The 17,705-nt window shown below is 36.8% G+C and overlaps 1 protein-coding gene across 3 annotated transcripts in view; it reads right to left on the reverse strand.

Annotated features, from left to right (window-relative positions):
* Positions 1–681: 681 nt before the first annotated feature.
* Positions 682–17,705, reverse strand: part of LOC110442455 (LIM/homeobox protein Lhx9-like) — a 56,475-nt gene continuing 39,451 nt past the window's right edge. For all 3 annotated transcript variants that reach the window (XM_021486068.1, XM_021486067.1, XM_021486069.1), the window contains 2 exons: positions 5,190–5,407; positions 682–3,588 (listed from right to left, as the gene is read on the reverse strand). In XM_021486068.1, the coding sequence (XP_021341743.1) occupies positions 3,292–3,588; positions 5,190–5,407 (515 nt within the window). In that variant the 3' untranslated portion in view covers positions 682–3,291. The remainder of the gene's footprint in view (positions 3,589–5,189; positions 5,408–17,705) is intronic.

A 17,705-nucleotide genomic window follows, 5' to 3' on the forward strand; every position in this document is an offset into this window, starting at 1 on the left:
TGCGTCTGAATACATTTATTGGCGTGTAAATATATAATTGTATGCGTATGCTTCATACTTTTATAGTTACATGTGTGTAATATAATTGCATGCGTATAAATATATAATTATACTTGGGTAACTGTATCGTGGAACGTGTGTAAATACACACTGTGCACATGTTAATGTATATAAATCTTATTGTGTAAGTGTAAATAATTGTTACATGCAAGCTTGTAAATATACTGACATCCGACGTTTTAACAAGTACATAACTGTTTTGATTTCTGCTGTTAATTATGATATTTTAAGGTCATTGCGTTCATGTGACACGTGACCGACAGACTTGATTGGACGGTGGTCATCACGACATATGCCTACCTCTCCAAAACACCGCGTGGTTTTGAGGGTATTCATGTCAATGTGTTGAGGCATTAGTACATTGTAATTTTGTTTCTGTATATTTCACACCTTGATAAAGTCTAAAAGTTTAAATTTAACGTTCTTGTAGTGAGGATTTGACGCCCGTCTGTTTTTGTTTGAAATAAATCAGAAAACGTTTTAACTAAGCGTTCCCTGATATTAAAGTGCATTTTCTTTTGAATCATGAAATAGTCGATTATTGCATATTGATGTAAGTATTCAGAACCCTCACTAGGTCTGACTTACTAACGATAGAAATGATAATGACAAAATCAGATATATACATCAACTGTAGTAGTCATACATACAGATACTTTAATCAATAAACAACAATGTAATATGTAAAACAAAATTTTAAAAACCTCATGAGTGACGTCACTTCCGGATTTAAGAAGAACAGTAGTATAAAATCAATTACGATATTGAGAAGTGTGTATACAAAAGTAGAGCATTACAAAGACAATCTGACCAGGGATATACAACATGGGGTTTATAAATAAAATCACACCTCAACACCTCAGACGAGTAAAACACGACAGCCTCGATACATGACAAAACACGATACGGCATTTATTATCACTATATAATCCTGTATTTGATTGAAAACGTGTCTGTAATACCTTTATATGGATTTCATTTTGAATTTGCACTGGGCGTATTTTTCTGTAATAAATTGTAAACGTGTCTGCGATTAACTATAGTAAATGTATGTAATTTATTTATCTGTAAATGATTGTAACTGAGCATGGTTTTTATTTATCTGTTTTTGATCCGTAATTAATTGACATGTATCTCATCCATGCGTACTTGATCTAGACTTTATGTCTATTTGGTTGTACCAGGAAATATTAAATCTCTTATATATTGTAACTGGTCTGGGATTAATTTACCTGTATTTGATTGTAACTGGCCTGTGATTAATTTACCTGTATTTGATTGTAACTGGCATTGTATTCATTTACCTGTATTTGATTGTAACTGGCCTGTGATTAATTTACCTGTATTTGATTGTAACTGGCCTTGGATTCATTTACCTGTATTTGATTATAACTGGCCTGTGATTAATTTACCTGTATTTGATTGTAACTGGCCTGTGATTAATTTACCTGTATTTGATTGTAACTGGCCTTGTATTCATTTACCTGTATTTGATTGTAACTGGCATTGGATTCATTTACCTGTATTTGATTGTAACTGGACTGAAATTAATTAACCTGTATTTAATTGGAACTGGTCTGGGATTAATTTAACTGTATTTGATTGTAACTGACATGGGATTAATTTACCTGTATACTGATTGTAAGTGGCATGGGATTAGTTTACCTGTATTTGATTGTTACGAGTCAGGAATTAATTCACCAGTAATTGTTTATGTGCTTGTATGAGTTTATCTATATTTTAACGTAACTTTACCCGAAACTAATTAACCAGTATTTGATTGTCATGGTGTCTAGAAAAAAATCATCTGTAATGGATCGTAACCTGCCTGGAGTTTATTAACCTAGGTCTAAACTTAATTATCTCTATTTAATTATAAATTCCTGTTTTTGACTGTATCTTGGTCTTGACTTCCTTTATCAGTATCTAAAGGTATCTGTGCGTTGACTTACTTTATCTGTAAGTGACATGATATCACGGTAGATCTTCACATTTACTCATTGGTGACGTTGATTACATTTATCCTGATAGTCATGTCTTCACATTTACCTTAGCCTTGGTTTTGTTATAGTTGTTCTAATACTCCTAACTAGTCAGCAGTGACGTTCTTGGCATTAATCGTTAGTGAGTAGTAACGTTGTTCACATTTATCCTTGACCCAACTAGCAATAGTAAGGTTTAGAACGTGTTAACAATATGTAAAAACAATTCAAAGTATATATGGTCTAGAGCCATTTAGAAGCAATTGGGGCTGAGGGTGGGGGAGAGAGGCAGTACCCACGGGGGATATACTTTATAACGAACATTGCCTTACTGGGAAATAATGCTGTTGTTCAGGAGCCCTGGTTAGGGAAGGTTTCTTGGTGATAAAAATAACTAATTGTAAAAATACACAATTTGAAAAGCCACTGTTTAAACATTTTAACGGCTAAGATAATCATCATTCACAGCTTGATTAGATAAAAGATGAAAACTTCTATAAAAGTTATATTAAGTTGACTTCATCACTAACCACACCCTATATATCCCTGTGTTATCATTGGTCTAATCTGGTTCTAAATATAGCCATGTAAAATGGTCAAAATGACGTGACACTAAAACAGGTCAGTAGAGTTGGAACAGAATATCACAGAAGTATCTGTTTCAGACTGGAGTGATCCGCCGTCATCATGGCTGTGGTAAAAAAACGTGAGGTACGACGTAATAGTGGAAACAGATGCTTGTAAATATACGGATTAAGATCAGAACGTCATTGCACACATGATGAAAACAAATATCATATACTTCAAAATAATTAATATCATTTTAGCACTATCACACTTATACAATGTGGTCCAACACATACCAAAGTATAGAAGAGAACCATTCCCTGGTATTTCGAGCACTCAGAACCTTTCACTTCAAATTAAAGCGTCTCTGATGATCAGTCATCGGCGTTCTCATATGTACAACACATACAAAGTGAACGATCAGCTGTTTGGTCAAAGTTTCTGGAAACATCCCATGGTCCTTACTTTGAACTCGTCGACCTAGCGTCACATACAGTAGAATCCATCGTATAAACAGCGTGCCACCTGTTTTACACTAGTAGAACGCTAAAAATGTCACTATATGTTTTTTGATTCGAGTATTTTACTGATAAACATAGTCTTTTATCGTTAATCAATTTTTTGTGAGGGATTCGATTTGTATTGTTTTGATATTGAACACAAATGATCAACGCAGAACGATTTAGCTGATGGAATTAATGGAATTTGTGAAAAGGTCCGATAAACTACTGCTGGAGTGGTCCGACTCCAAATGGCTACTGTGGAGTTCTGATAGGGAGGGCGAAGAACTTATGTCGGACATGGCGGGGGAGCCACTGTCGGTCATCTCAGACAGCGATAGGTTCTCCTTAGACTTCTCGTCCTCGGGACTGTCTCCTGCCTGACTTCCGGCCTGACTACCGCCCCCACCGGAACCAGGTTTGTCGTCTTGTTTGAGTACGTTCCTCCTGTACTTCGCTCTGGCGTTCTGGAACCAGACCTGTGGAATATAGAAATGTCGTAAAAGTGAGTGTTTTGATACATCACCGTGTTCGTTAAAATCATTAATTGAAATTATCGTAAAAGATTGCAATAAACTTTCTTAGAAATGGAACAACCTGACGGGTCTAATTGCAAAATAATAACACAATATTTATCAATTGTATTTTGAAACTTATTTTTAAAATTAAATGTTGATTGTTTCTTTAAAGAAAGTAACATTATATTGCGTTGAAATTAGAAGAAAAAGAAACCACGTTAGAAATCTTTTGAGCACGTGCGTTTTAATGAGAACGTCGATTGGATGCACGTGCTTTAATGGATGCACCCGCATACGATTTGGCGCACGCGCACCTCTTAAGATATGAGGGGACCGCGACAGCAGGTGCGCAGATCGTGGCGCTAGGCCCTTAAAGCAAAGCTATCATTAACCATCCAAGGAGACTGGGACTTCCCCAGGAATGTTCACGCTCCAGACATCTCATGATCCAGGATCAATAAACTTTCTTAGAAATGGAACAACCTGATGGGTCTATCGGAGAGATGGTGGAAGGCGAAAACTCACAAACATATAATGTAATCGATGTGTTCGACTGAAAGAATATCTCGGTGTCACACTTATTGAATAAAGTATCACATGTGCAAAATGCTTCCTGGCCACAGGGTATTGTCTCCAATTTTGGGATTCATGATGTCTTTCCTTTTGTTTTGGTGTGGCCTCAGATCCTACTTCTTATCAACAGCATTATTATTTTTTATTTCAAAATCGTGTGCCTCCCCTGTTATGGATTTGTTCCCTATTTTACTGAACTATTTACATCATATGGAATGTAATGCTAGGTTATTCACCAGACAGACGTATTGAATGCTGCTGACATTTCGGTGGCGGATTCCGTGGGGCAGTAGGGGGTCTATACTATGTCTATAACACGGAGTATCTCATACCTGTGTGTTGACAGTACACTAAGGTATAACATTCAATCACCGTTAAACAATATACTAGTTACGAATTCACACCTCCGGTTTTACTTTAAACTTGAAAACATCTTAAATAAAACACAAAAAGACGTGGAAAATCCTAGTTAAAGTTCGCGTAAAAAGGCTTAGATCGTGTCAATGCTTGAAACTGGGATATCTTCAAATATTTGATTATCTTATGAGATCCGTATAGACCAAACACTCATGTTGGCTGGTCTTTGTGTGGCGATGATATCCCGCCCACACTGGCCATCATCATGTCAGCTTCGGAGCGACACAGGTGTCCAAACTTGAGCTATCGCTTTCACGTTTGTTATTTATACAAACGGCATGGCTGTATTCTTCCGAGTCTGTTTCCCATGTATCGACCTTTTCACACACATGACGCTGCATGGTTTACTTTACCGCCCATGTGCCGTTTTAAATAATGAATACAAAGTTTTAAATTCTATTCAAAGTCTGTTTTGTGATTTCTAGTTAAAAAAAAAATAGTTACAAATTTAAAAGAAACTTCTTGATTAAATATCACGATAAAGCCTTATCCCAAGGTATTTAAAAGCTTCAACTAAGAAAACGATGGATCAGATTAACATTAATATTACCAAACCAAGACCAGGTTCGTACCTGTAGCACTCGTTTTGAAAGACCCGTTTTCTGAGCCAACTGTTTGAGGTCTTTGGCGTCCGGGTTGTGGTTCAGTCCGAAGTACGATTTCATGGTCCTCAGTTGGTGATGCTTAAACGACGTCCGTACTCTTTTCTGTCGCGGAGGTGGGTGTGACCCATAACCGTCTTGTCGCATCATGTCTCCTCCCCGTTCATGTCCATCTCCGTGACCCAAACCTGGAACAGTACGGAACCGTTAATTGGTTGTCAAAAAGAAAAAGAAAAAGAAATGTTATTTGATCTCTTCGGTTACTTCACAAAATGTGATCCAGTAGCGTTATTTTTTTTATAGCAAGTATAATCCTTTTCTCATGTGGGTTATACCCAGAACATTAAACCAAGTCCGTCGTATGATATACGAATATATAAACACTTATCAAAAGGAAAATAACACTTGGTTTGGTTCTATATTCTGTTTAACGTCCCAATAACAGCTAAGGTCATTCAAGGACGTGCCTTCATGCGTGTTATGTATGCGTGTTTATGCAGATGTATTTACTCCCTTTGCCGACCTTTAGAGTGCTACCTCACTGAAATACCATGCCAAAGGCACCCAGCACATCATTTCATGCGGTCACATTATACTGACAACGGGTGAACCGGTTGTTGCGATCCCCCAAACACTGAACGCAAGCAGAGAATAACAACTACCATTTTAGAGGGCTCTGGTATGTGTTAGCCTAGGGACAGAACCCATGACCTACCCCACCTGGGCTAACGCTCTACACTAAAGCCAAACGTGAGGTGTTGTCAAGCAAGGCACTAGGAAACAAAAAAGGTTTTCAGGAAATATAGAGAAAATGTAAAGATCCAAAATGTTGCAAAGGCGGAAGCAGATCAATTGTGGTTTCGTCAACCTAACCTCAGCAGAAGACACGGAAAGCCCCAGTTTGTTCAGGGGGCCCTCATTGGTCGACTTTTAAGACGTATAGTACGATACAACAGGCCTAATTTCCTAATTTGCCCCGAACGTGCGCGAGAAAAATACCGAATGAATGTGTTTTTCTCCCCTAAAGATTCGCGGGGGTGGGGGTGGGGGGCTAATGTACCCCACTACATGTCGTAAAAGGCGACTGCAGAATCGAGAGCTTTCTTCTTCTTGTCGAAGTCTTTCAATGTCAGTTTAATATTGAAACCACTTACTGATCACGTGATACCTGTTTAAGATAACGTGATGATAGAGACGCGTTAATTTGAGCTTAGTTTGTTTATATTGTATTTACTATTCGTCCATCATTTTCAGCAACTTGCATAAGCTGTCGATGGCTACCAATCGTAAACCCAACACAGCATTCTACAAAGACCGTCTAGTTAAGATGAAACGCGGGCTGACACTGGACCGGAGATTGTTTAGTCACAGTGCGTGGTATTCAATGAATGATATTCTACTTCTACTTTCATGTCCAAAAGTATTCCATGTTGTTTTTACGGCAGAAGGAGAAACAATGGAGTGTGCGGTAAACAGCCTGGCTATCACATTACCAGTCGCGGTGGAATCCGAGAGATCAGGGCTGGGAAAGCAAATTACACTCGATTCATGAACCTTCCTTATTTCAGTAATATTTTCGAATATGTCCATTTTTTCTCAACGCCTCAGTATTTTGCTTTGAATGTGATCCTTCTTTCAGCAATCGCTCATCTCAGCGAGGATGTTATTGTTACAACAATTCTCATTTAAACAATATCCCGAATACGAACATTTGCCCAAATTATACTGGTACTCAGTAACACGTACAAGTTAGAAGAAATTATAAAAACGGATCGTGTTATTCTGATATTTTGTTTTTAAACGTTTAAAGGTGGCAACTTGTATTATATCAAACAACATTGGTAGATGTTGTATTTTATGGGTATTGGTTACATATTTTAGCTATGAGACAAGGATTTCATTTCATTTTTTTTTTTTTTTTAATATTTCACTGATAGTTCCTCAAGTGCATGTGCTAGCGTGACTATCTTTTATATAATTAAATTCGTTACATTTCCCTAAGACTTGTACACCTTCACCTCAGTAGGGGGCGTGTCTGTGTGCTTCTCGAGGAGTGTATTGTGCCTCTGTTCGGTAAAACCTATACTAGAGGTACGCCATAAGGTTAGGGTTGGGTAGCTGTCAGATTGGTTCAACAACACCTCAATAATACACATGGATGTATATGAAAGTGTTCGGTATAGGGAAGGGACATTCGTTTTGCCCCGTAGGGTACTACTCGTTTTGATCACTTTTAAGTCGTTTATATTGCTTGTCAATTTATTGATATGAATATGTGAAAGCTTCTTTGTTGATCTGTACACTACACAATACGTAAAAATGTTTAAATATTTATCTGTTTACAATATTTGAGATTAAAATATTCATTTGACCATACTTTAGCTATTAACTATTTACCATACTTTAGTTCGTAACTATTTACCATTCTTTTGTTTTTATCAATTCGTATATTTTTATTCACCATGTTTTTGTAAGTATATCTTTGCAATGTCATTCATTTACCATGATTAAGTATATATTTATTAACGGTTAAGTATATCTTTATCTTACCAGGTTTAATATATGTCTATTGAGCAATGGTTAAGTATTTATCCATTAACCATAGTAAAGTAAAAATCTGTTTACCAAGTTTAAGCATTAAACTGTTGACGATCTTCAAAGTAAATATATTTACAATGTTTAAGTTTGAATTTATTTACAGTAATTTATCTTTAACATAGCATGTTTTATTTCCTCGATTATCGTCAATACAACTGTCAGCAAGTACTCTTAAATAATTACATACATGTTGGTTATTCTTTTGAAGTAAAAATAGAAAGTATTGCTATAATTAAAAGTGTTATGTCAGAGGTGTACATGAAGAACGGTTTATTAACATTTGATGGTTGATATCAGATAAAACCTTTACGGCCATTCAGCACAGTAAGTTCATACAGACATAAATACCCTCACGCAAACGTTAGATGTGCCAATACAGACACTGAGGTGAACATAGTAGAAAAATGAGTGTAGAATGAAAACGATGCCAAGTACGTATTAAAGTGGGGAGAGCAGATTTTGTTTATTTCCTCAACATCCCCTTAACAAAGTAAACCAAAAAGGGCCACACTCTAATTCAGGAGATACCATAGTAATCACCTCATGCGATCATGAAGTGGGGTACAACAGGCAAGGTATTCCCCTACTACCATGCAGGGTATCAATAAACTATATAAAATAAAACGGGTTATCAGTAATCTGTTTCGGTTCGTGCGAATGGGGTTATTCATAAATTAGATATTTCATATACTACGGTGTCGTTTACATGTTTTTTTTCTGCACACGAAATATGTGTGAGAATGTCTAGAAATCAAGTTATTAAAATTATATCTTTAATGGAAATCTTAACCGGTTAAAGTATTATTTAAAAAAAAAAATGTAATAATAAGAAAATAAAGTGTTAGATTTAGGTATTAATGTTGAGATGAAGCTGGGTTGGCGATGATGTATGTTAGGAGGTCTGTTTGCTGTGTATCGGTGATCATGGTAGCGGTGTGGTAAACACTGTGATAGATACAAGCCAGGTCCACCACTACATACCAAACACACGGCACTCTCCACCATCAACACACTCCATAAATCACACTTACCTCCTACATCAAATCCAATTAATAACAGACAGGCACCGTCAACCCTACTTCTCCCCCGAGTCTGCACTACACTTACAGAAAAGCATCCATATTTACGAATTACGCCTAGTTTTATTAAATCACTGTTTCTATTAAGATTTCACTTTTGAATTAAATATTATGCGATATCTAATATTTTAAACCGAATATAATAATGAAAGCAGGTAGAATGTGATGTGCGAGTGCGAAAACGGAAATGTCTCGAGGGTAACACATTATAGCAGAAAACTAACATGAGCGTACAAATGCTGGATCATATTGTACCAGGGTACAAGGGACATCATTTCGTGACAGTCTCTTGTTCGGGTGCAACGACTGATTAGCGCCACACGAGCTTACTTGTGAGAACCTCGTTTTACAACAGATCTGTTCTTTATAAGACAACAGACGTTCATTATATATGGTAGCGTAGCGACTTTCTATATAACAAAACTACTGTCGAAAGGACATAAATGAAGTGGTTTGCTTACGGAAGTGATACATGGTATTCAGTTGGTAACTTCAAATCCCTCAACACGTTCGCTCAAATCTGCTGAATTCTTCCCTTTACCAGTAACTCGAACCTATTGCTGTCCTATTCATGGTTTTCATTAGTGCTCCATTCCTTCTAGTCTATATATCGTGTGTACTTCTGCCTCGGCAAAATTAACCCAGGTGCAAATATGTCCTATTTTTGTACGCCATTTTTTCATTCATACTGAATCCAATTCTTCATCAATCAGAGCCTTCATCGCGCTCTCCCCTTCACCTACGTTACATTGACAGAAGCATGTAGGCTTTCCGACCCGCTCCGCACGATTTGGCACCCTCCGCATCACGACCGTAAATCCGTCGTCCCCTCTTCGCCCCTCCCGATTCCCCCTCCCTAGTATGTCGTTATTTATGTGAGTTCCGATACCGTCTTGATAACGGCAATCTGTATCAGTGGCGCGCGCACCTGTTGTCGCATTTCTGTCATCTGCCAGTCCAACTTCCGCTGAAGTCATCTGGGAAGTTATGACTTCGGTTACCACGACAAATCGGTTTCACTTCCGATCTTACGAGTTATGAGGGGAGGGGGGCAGGGTAATGAGGAGCATGTGCATGCAGTCTGTCGCTGACAAATTCATGGACTGACAGTTTCATCGACTCAGAGGTGTAAAATATCTCGACATGACATTTTGACTTTTCCTCGAAGCCAGACTCCATTACGTATACCTATACTTGTTAGTACCTACTGCTGGTTATCGGAAGGGTCGTACAACCTTCAATAGAAGTGTTGATAAGGAAATGAACGTTCTATCATAATAGTAGGAAAAGACATCTCATTATCATGGTTATAAATAAGCTACTGATGTGAATTAAATACAATATAGATTCTCCTTGAAATAAAACAACTATAAGCAAGTTTAAATAATTTCAGATCGATCGAAAATGACGTGTTTATCACTGATAACGATTAAAACACTACTGAAACTTCATATATACGTGACGTTTGTTCAACAGACCAGTCGTAATTTTATTAAAAATACACGTTTTTCATATTTGTGAAGGTTTTACGATTTTTATAAAAAGTACGGAATAAAGAGGTATATGTAAGTATATGGTTGTTTTATTGACGTAAAAATAACAAACATACGACTACACTGGTAGACGACGGTATACTAGTACGGAGAGCCTCAATCATTGGCCGATGTGTTGGTGTTATTAGCAGTCGTAACATTCAAAAGTAGGATTTTTATCGCTCGACATTTCCCTTCAGCAGGTTCGTATTAAATGTTATTACTCTCGCATTCAATCTTCTGCTCTCCTTCACATTTCAGGCCCCAGATATGCCCGGGAAGGCTTATGGTATACTTTTGAACTTAAACCCTTTACATCCGTCATCGTCGCCTTGTATAAGTCTATCAATGCTATCATTGCGATCAGAATATACCACACAAAACAAGTATCAGGCAACTTCAAAAATCTTTCTACAAACCTCTTAACATTCAAAAGTTAAACCCCTGATATATTATTTCATAAATTTGTTTGTGCTGCCGTGTCGCAATTGTTTATTTAAACATTCGTTGAAATCGCATATCAGCATGTCTTTAAACTATCAGTCAGCGCTAGGAGGATGGTTCAGTATAATTGGGTTTAAAAGTAGTCATAAAACATCCCAAATGACGGGTTTACAAGTAATTCTACCCCGCTGTGTAAACACAGGCTAACTTACTACAATCTCATCAACAGCAAGTCATTTCAATATACATTGATGTGTCCGCATTTCTGTTCATAAATGGTTTCGAATTGATAGAAATGTCAATATGATGATTTTGCATGTCTGTCGAATAATGTCAATATCACTCGCTTACACATAATATAAACACTCGAAGCTGATAGAGCTCTCAGCAAGTATACCCTGTTCGACAACAGGGGGCGTTTTATTCGCTCATAACACTGAAATCCCCCTCCCCATCGCTATACTAGATCCCCCATGAAGATCAGGTGATAGCTCTTATTGCCGTGTTATCACGTGGTTTTAACAGCCGCCATTAATTCTCATCCCCTTCTGTCATTTTCACTATAGTTCTAACTTTTCAGCACAGCTACAGAGGACCTCAGTTGGCAGAGCGGCACTCCCTGACTGGTTCGCATCTCTTATCCTTATGTTTCCGTTTTTTATAAGAACGATGCTTTCTGTCTGTTGAAGTATTTGGCATATTAGCAGTGCTGTACAACCCAATCATTTGAAGTTATCTAAATGAATGCAAATGGTTAGTTTGTTATGAAAACTGAGGTCCTATTCTATATTTCCCAACACTCCTATCAAGTGATACAAACGTCACGTGGTTTTCGAAACTGACGTTTTCATGTCTCCGCGCGGGATACTATAAATCACAGACTTGTTATCGGACCCGAAGTCCGGAACAGCGTTCACGCTGGGCACAGCATTTTGTTGTGGCGGATTGACACTAAACACGGTGTGCACGGCGGTGCTAACAAATTACTCCGCTGCAGGAACTATCAGCGAAAATAATTCTGATCCATAAAACTGTATGTAGTTTTGAATTCCCCCCTGATAATAACACAGATTATGATGAGCCTATTTATAAAACCAGACCATTTATGAGTGCCGAGGGATTTCTCAAACCAGAGCAGGATTGGCAGTAGAATATCGGATTTAGCTCTGGTGTCACAGAAATCGCGCTCGTGCATGTTGTCGAGGATGAACATTAATTCTTTTTAAACCAAAGCTTTGAAATTAAAATAAGCTTTTAGAAATCGAAAACAAAATGCGAGAATTAAAATGAGATAAAAAAGATCAAAGATTAATTATGTGGCATTTAAGGGTCAAGTTTTACACAATCTAACCGATGTTACGGCTTAGCGCCATTCGACAGTGCGTCAGGAGTAGAGGGGATTACAAAGTGTCGTGTAGCGGCTCATCGCGTACATCCTAATCAACCTGACGAGGGTTACATTTAAGTACTGATTAAATAACAACAATTATGTCTTTTACACTCGCTCTTTTACGTCATACCAAAGCAAAGCTTGAGTTCACAAAAACTATAATTACATTTTAGAAACTTTTATTGATATCTTCAGGAAAAAAGGAAAGGCAAATGAAACGGTCGACTTAAACAAATCAATCATTACACTGTCCTCGACATTTGAAGCCGACGCTTATCAGATGTTAACTGCAATGTATATTATTGATGCGACGTTGACTCAAACATTTTTAACGTCGCTGACTAAGAGTTAATCAGGCGACATTGACCCACACAAATTTACAACTATACAAACAACTTTTTTTTCTGATAGAGAAACGACACAGATGACATTTTCCATTTAATGATAAGAATATTCTTGTTGGCATAAACTATATATTTATTGTATTTCCTTTTCTATTGACGACATATATTAAACCAACACATCCTAACCCCTGTTGCTTTGTTTTTGAAGAACGTAAAATATTCAACCCACCAAATTGTCGCCCTCATTCCTTATAAAACTAGTTTAATTTCCCAGAACTGCTTACAAATATATTATATATTATTGTATAAATTGTCGTCTTTATGCCTTATAGAACTAGTTTTATTAACCAGCACTGCTTATAATATATATTTTTTAATATTGTATACATTGTCGTCCTCATGCATTATAACACGAATTACATTGATCAGTACTGCAAGCAATATATAATAATAACTTTATACCATTTTAACCCTATTCGGTAATTACCAGGATGATAAATGCCAGTTACGCCAGAACATGATTGGTTTTATTCGGCGTTAGATGCTATTCGTGACATTGGGACGGAATGTTTACGTAGAACCTACAATATTGTCTATTATATTCAACACTTTGTTTACACACAGTAGATATCACAGTCAAAAACATTTTGGTTAAGGCACATACATTTATGTTAAAACTACTAGCATCTACCTGAAGAACTGGTAACGTGTATGTGGGTGGGTGGGGAGTTACATATTATTGTTGGGGGATAACTATATATTTACTGTTGCAATGATACCAGAGAAACATCATATTACATGGACAAGTAAGACGCCTGATCCTTTAAACTCCATTAGCCAACAGACTCCCATTCTATCAGTCAATTTCAACTCTATCATAAAACATAAGTAGACCAATGTAAACTATATTGTGATAATTTCACATGCACTATATTTTATTGGTATTTTATTGTAATGGTTGTGTTTTATTAGGATATTTCCAACAACAATAAAACCCAATACTTCTCATGGGTTATTTTTCTCAAACATTTACGTTAATGTTTTCCATCTGGTCGCGATTACTATGAAAATGTCAAGGTCACTGCTCATAACTGTATGCATGATTCGGATGTAATATCAATTGGTTAAATAAGATATAGCAACAGTATATGTGGGAGTTTCCTCCCAGAAAGCACATTTAATAACTCACAAGAGCTGTACAACGAATGGTACATATGTATAAATACATAAATATTAGATATTCAGTAAAACGTGGCGATTATAATGTAATGCACCAATGTGATTTTCTTACAAGCTTGTGTAAAACTTCAACCATGAAAAAGGATGCTTTATCAAAGAGTCTTAAACAAGCTGTGTCGGTATCCTTTTGTTGCTGTTTGACGTTATGTCTATGTCTCTGGGAACATCACCGGTGTTGACTAAGGAACGATCCCTGTGTAACATTCCTCCTCAAGTACGCGTCCCTTTAAACAACTAGAGAATGTTCATTCTGTTTACAAAGAAATATTTTTATCTTGAAAGCAGAAGAAACGTTTCGAAATATTCCTAGACAGTGTATATGAAACAGTGGGAAAGTCGGATAATTTCTTTATAGGAAATAAGATGTAGAGCCAAGCTTTCCTTCTGATGTATGAATACAAGCCTCGGTCAAGTGTGTAAAGAAATATTTAGGATTACACATGATCAGGATCTTTATTGTATTTATAGTCTATTAATGGTACACTGTTGTTTATTGTCGAGTTCAAAAACTATATGAACGAAGGGCAAATGTTGAAGAATATCTTTACCCTGATAATATTGTGTGGGCGTGATCTTGAACGCATTTCCATAATCATAAGGTCGGCTACTAGAACAAACAGACATGAACAGAAAATTAAAAAAAAAAATATCGAATTAGACAGAGAACCTAATATTTGAATAATGCTCCTGTGCTATGCTGATATTATTTTTATATTGGCGAGCCAACAAATATAAGTAAGACAATGTAGACAAGTTTAATGCTCAGATTCCATTTCAAAATAACTCACGTCTGCGATGACGATGATTTTTGCAAGAGTACATATTTATACATATATAACACTAATAAACTAATGTATTCCCGAGATTGCTTTGAAAATATACTCTAAGCTTAGTCATCAACTTTGCATTTGTTAATTGTGGCCACTGATACAACACAGTATATTGCTAACAACACATTTATTCAATGTAATTCCATTTGTTCTATACAGTTAAACTACCTAAGTACATTGTTCTACTCAGTGTACAATCCAGATTTAAACGATAACATATTGTTGTCACACGCATGTATTTGTTAGTCAATGTAAACATGCTGTTAGATATGCTCTGTGATTCCCAACAGACCGGATACACTATGATTAAAAACAGTTTTTGTTCAAGGCCTGCCGGTTTCTTGGTTCTAAACCTCCTGATAAATCACCCAGAGGCCATTCTTACATGCTAAAACAAAAGCTCATCAAAGTCGACAGTAACTAGCTGAATTATGCCTTGGGATTGTACATTACTAAATCGCCGTTTGAGCCCCATTCCTTTTTATTTCTCAGTCCGTCCAGGAACGTCCTTACCAACAACAGGCTTCTTAGAGAAAACGGGAGAACTACTCTCAGATACAAAATAATAAACATTTCATATAACTCTCAGAGTAGACGTTATTTACATCTAGGCGAAACTTCTTTGACGGTAAGAACACACGATAGTTTGATGCTAGTTGTTTTATCCTTATTAAATAAAACGGAGCAATTAGAACACATTAGTGAGCAAGAAACCTCGTGGGGGATAGAGAAAAAAATTGTACAGCCATACCCCCTCCCCATAACTATCCCTCCTCTCGGCTAACACCACACACACCGACACCTACGTCTGCTACACAAGGGGCATCCAGGTCTACCTTTCTCTTGGTACGATACCTCTGGCCACTGTATATTACAGCAACAAAATATCACATTGTAATGTCTACTATCAATACTTGAATAGCGAGTTGCTTATGAACACATAAAATTCCCCGTACAAAGTCTATTTGTAAAATGTACTTTGTGGAAATATGTTTTCATCATCGCTATGCCTTTTGTCTTTGTCCGTGTTTGGACTCGGCAATACGTAACAATTACGTCCCTGTTGTAGGATCTTAAATGAAGTACAGCTTTACATGGTGGTACCAGCACAACTTGACACGGATCAAAGCCGTAACACGAGACCTACAGGTTTGGGATACAAGAAAGACCTATAAGTGGCCGAAAGCGTTTTGTGGCAGCTAGTAGCCTGTCAGCCTTAGTAGTCGGGTGTTCGACTGTAGGTGACCTCAGATCAGACAGTCACAAGACAATAACACACAGCCCCCGTCAGTCAAAAACAAAAGGTACAAAGTACATGTAGTCGTCAACACCACGGTCAGTTTACCTAGGTATAATGCTTCGAAGATATCGAATCTACATTAATCAAGATTTATATTGTATTCCATTAATAATCAACGAAGTTCAGGGTGTTTAGATTATTTTTAAGAATTTTACGCACGAATTTAGATATAAAACAATCACGATCAACTTTTTGAGTTGAAAAACTGGTTTATCATGAATTCATATATTATAAACTTACTATTCGCTAAATGTGATGATGTGTCATCGGCATTCGGGAGAACCTTGTGTAAGACGCGATGTTAATACGGAGGTGTAAAACAATAGAAAAATACCGAAAGTGATAAAGTGTATAAGCATTCATATGATAACAATGTTATAATGAATAGTATCGTCATTAATTCATAAATCAAATTGTAATAATACATTAATGACAACGATACCAACAACCAACCATACATTATTACTCCCATTGCGGTAAACAACTATGACATCAAAAGACATACGCACGTGACCTTTGACAGTTATATCACTAATGATTTGGCCATTCACAAAAAAAATGTAGGTCAAGAGATGCTATAAAGTTCACACGGTCAAATCTTTACCTACATTTCAGGAGCGGAAGGATATTAGAAGTGCATAGACAAAGTACCGCCATCCTTAGAGATCCTATCAGCGGATGTAGAACTACGACTTCCGGACAGAGGGGTTATATTTAGAAATTTCGAGAAAATTATCACGTATGTTGATTTATGAAAGTTGTTTCGAAAACAACAATTAAGCCATAAATGTGCAATATCCCAGGAAGTCAAGGCACAATCTCCCTTTTCCAGTTTTCCGTCAGATGGGATGCGATAATGGATGAATCAAGGGTAAAAAACCCAGACTATTCGCCAAATCATAAATGTTTGATTCAGATCTGCTGAGAAACTTCATATTTGTATTTAAAAGTATAATATTTGGAATACATAGGTCGGATACTCTAAGTTTATCCGCTACAATTTACCCACAACTTCACCCAGGCACACATACACACATTTTTTAATGACACCTTCTAAAAATGCACGTCAAGCATACGCCCAGAAGCAGTTTCCTTCAAATATCACGATTTTTGCCTTTGACGCAAAAGGACAGAAATATAATCACCAGAAAACAAGACGCTTACGGATATTTTGTCTCCGTTAAAAAATACTCAGCGGTGTACATATCACTTAAATTTAAGTTTCGACTACACGTGTCCACCTCTACCAGTCAACACTTATCGACTACATATGTTTGACTTTATTAGTCAAAACGTATCGACTACATATGTCTGACCTTATTAATCAGTATCTCGGTTGTTCTCTGTAATCTGCTGACGAGATTTAAAGTTGTATCATTTCTCAAAAATGTCAGATTTCTCCGGGTTGCTTTGTTAATTTATTGGAGATTAAGTTTCTAAACTTTCACTGGTTTGTGATTACGAAGTAAATAATAGTCATACATTTTTGCCTTTCATGAATATGATAGGTACGTTTGTTTAGTGGACAGAAATGGACATCAAATCATACTAATCATATAATATCATGAACCTCGATCTTCTATTTCAGAACTGTCTCCATAGGGAAGTCATTATACAAGCATGTCTTTGAATCTGTTTCTTCATTGAGTGCCGGGGATGATTTCGATACTGAAGAAGGATATAACCCTAAAAATGCTGAAAGACAGGTTGGCCTTAAAAACTGTCATGCC

The sequence above is a fragment of the Mizuhopecten yessoensis genome, unplaced genomic scaffold (genome assembly GCF_002113885.1).
Source record: "Mizuhopecten yessoensis strain PY_sf001 unplaced genomic scaffold, ASM211388v2 scaffold716267, whole genome shotgun sequence".
Lineage (NCBI taxonomy): Eukaryota > Metazoa > Mollusca > Bivalvia > Pectinida > Pectinidae > Mizuhopecten > Mizuhopecten yessoensis.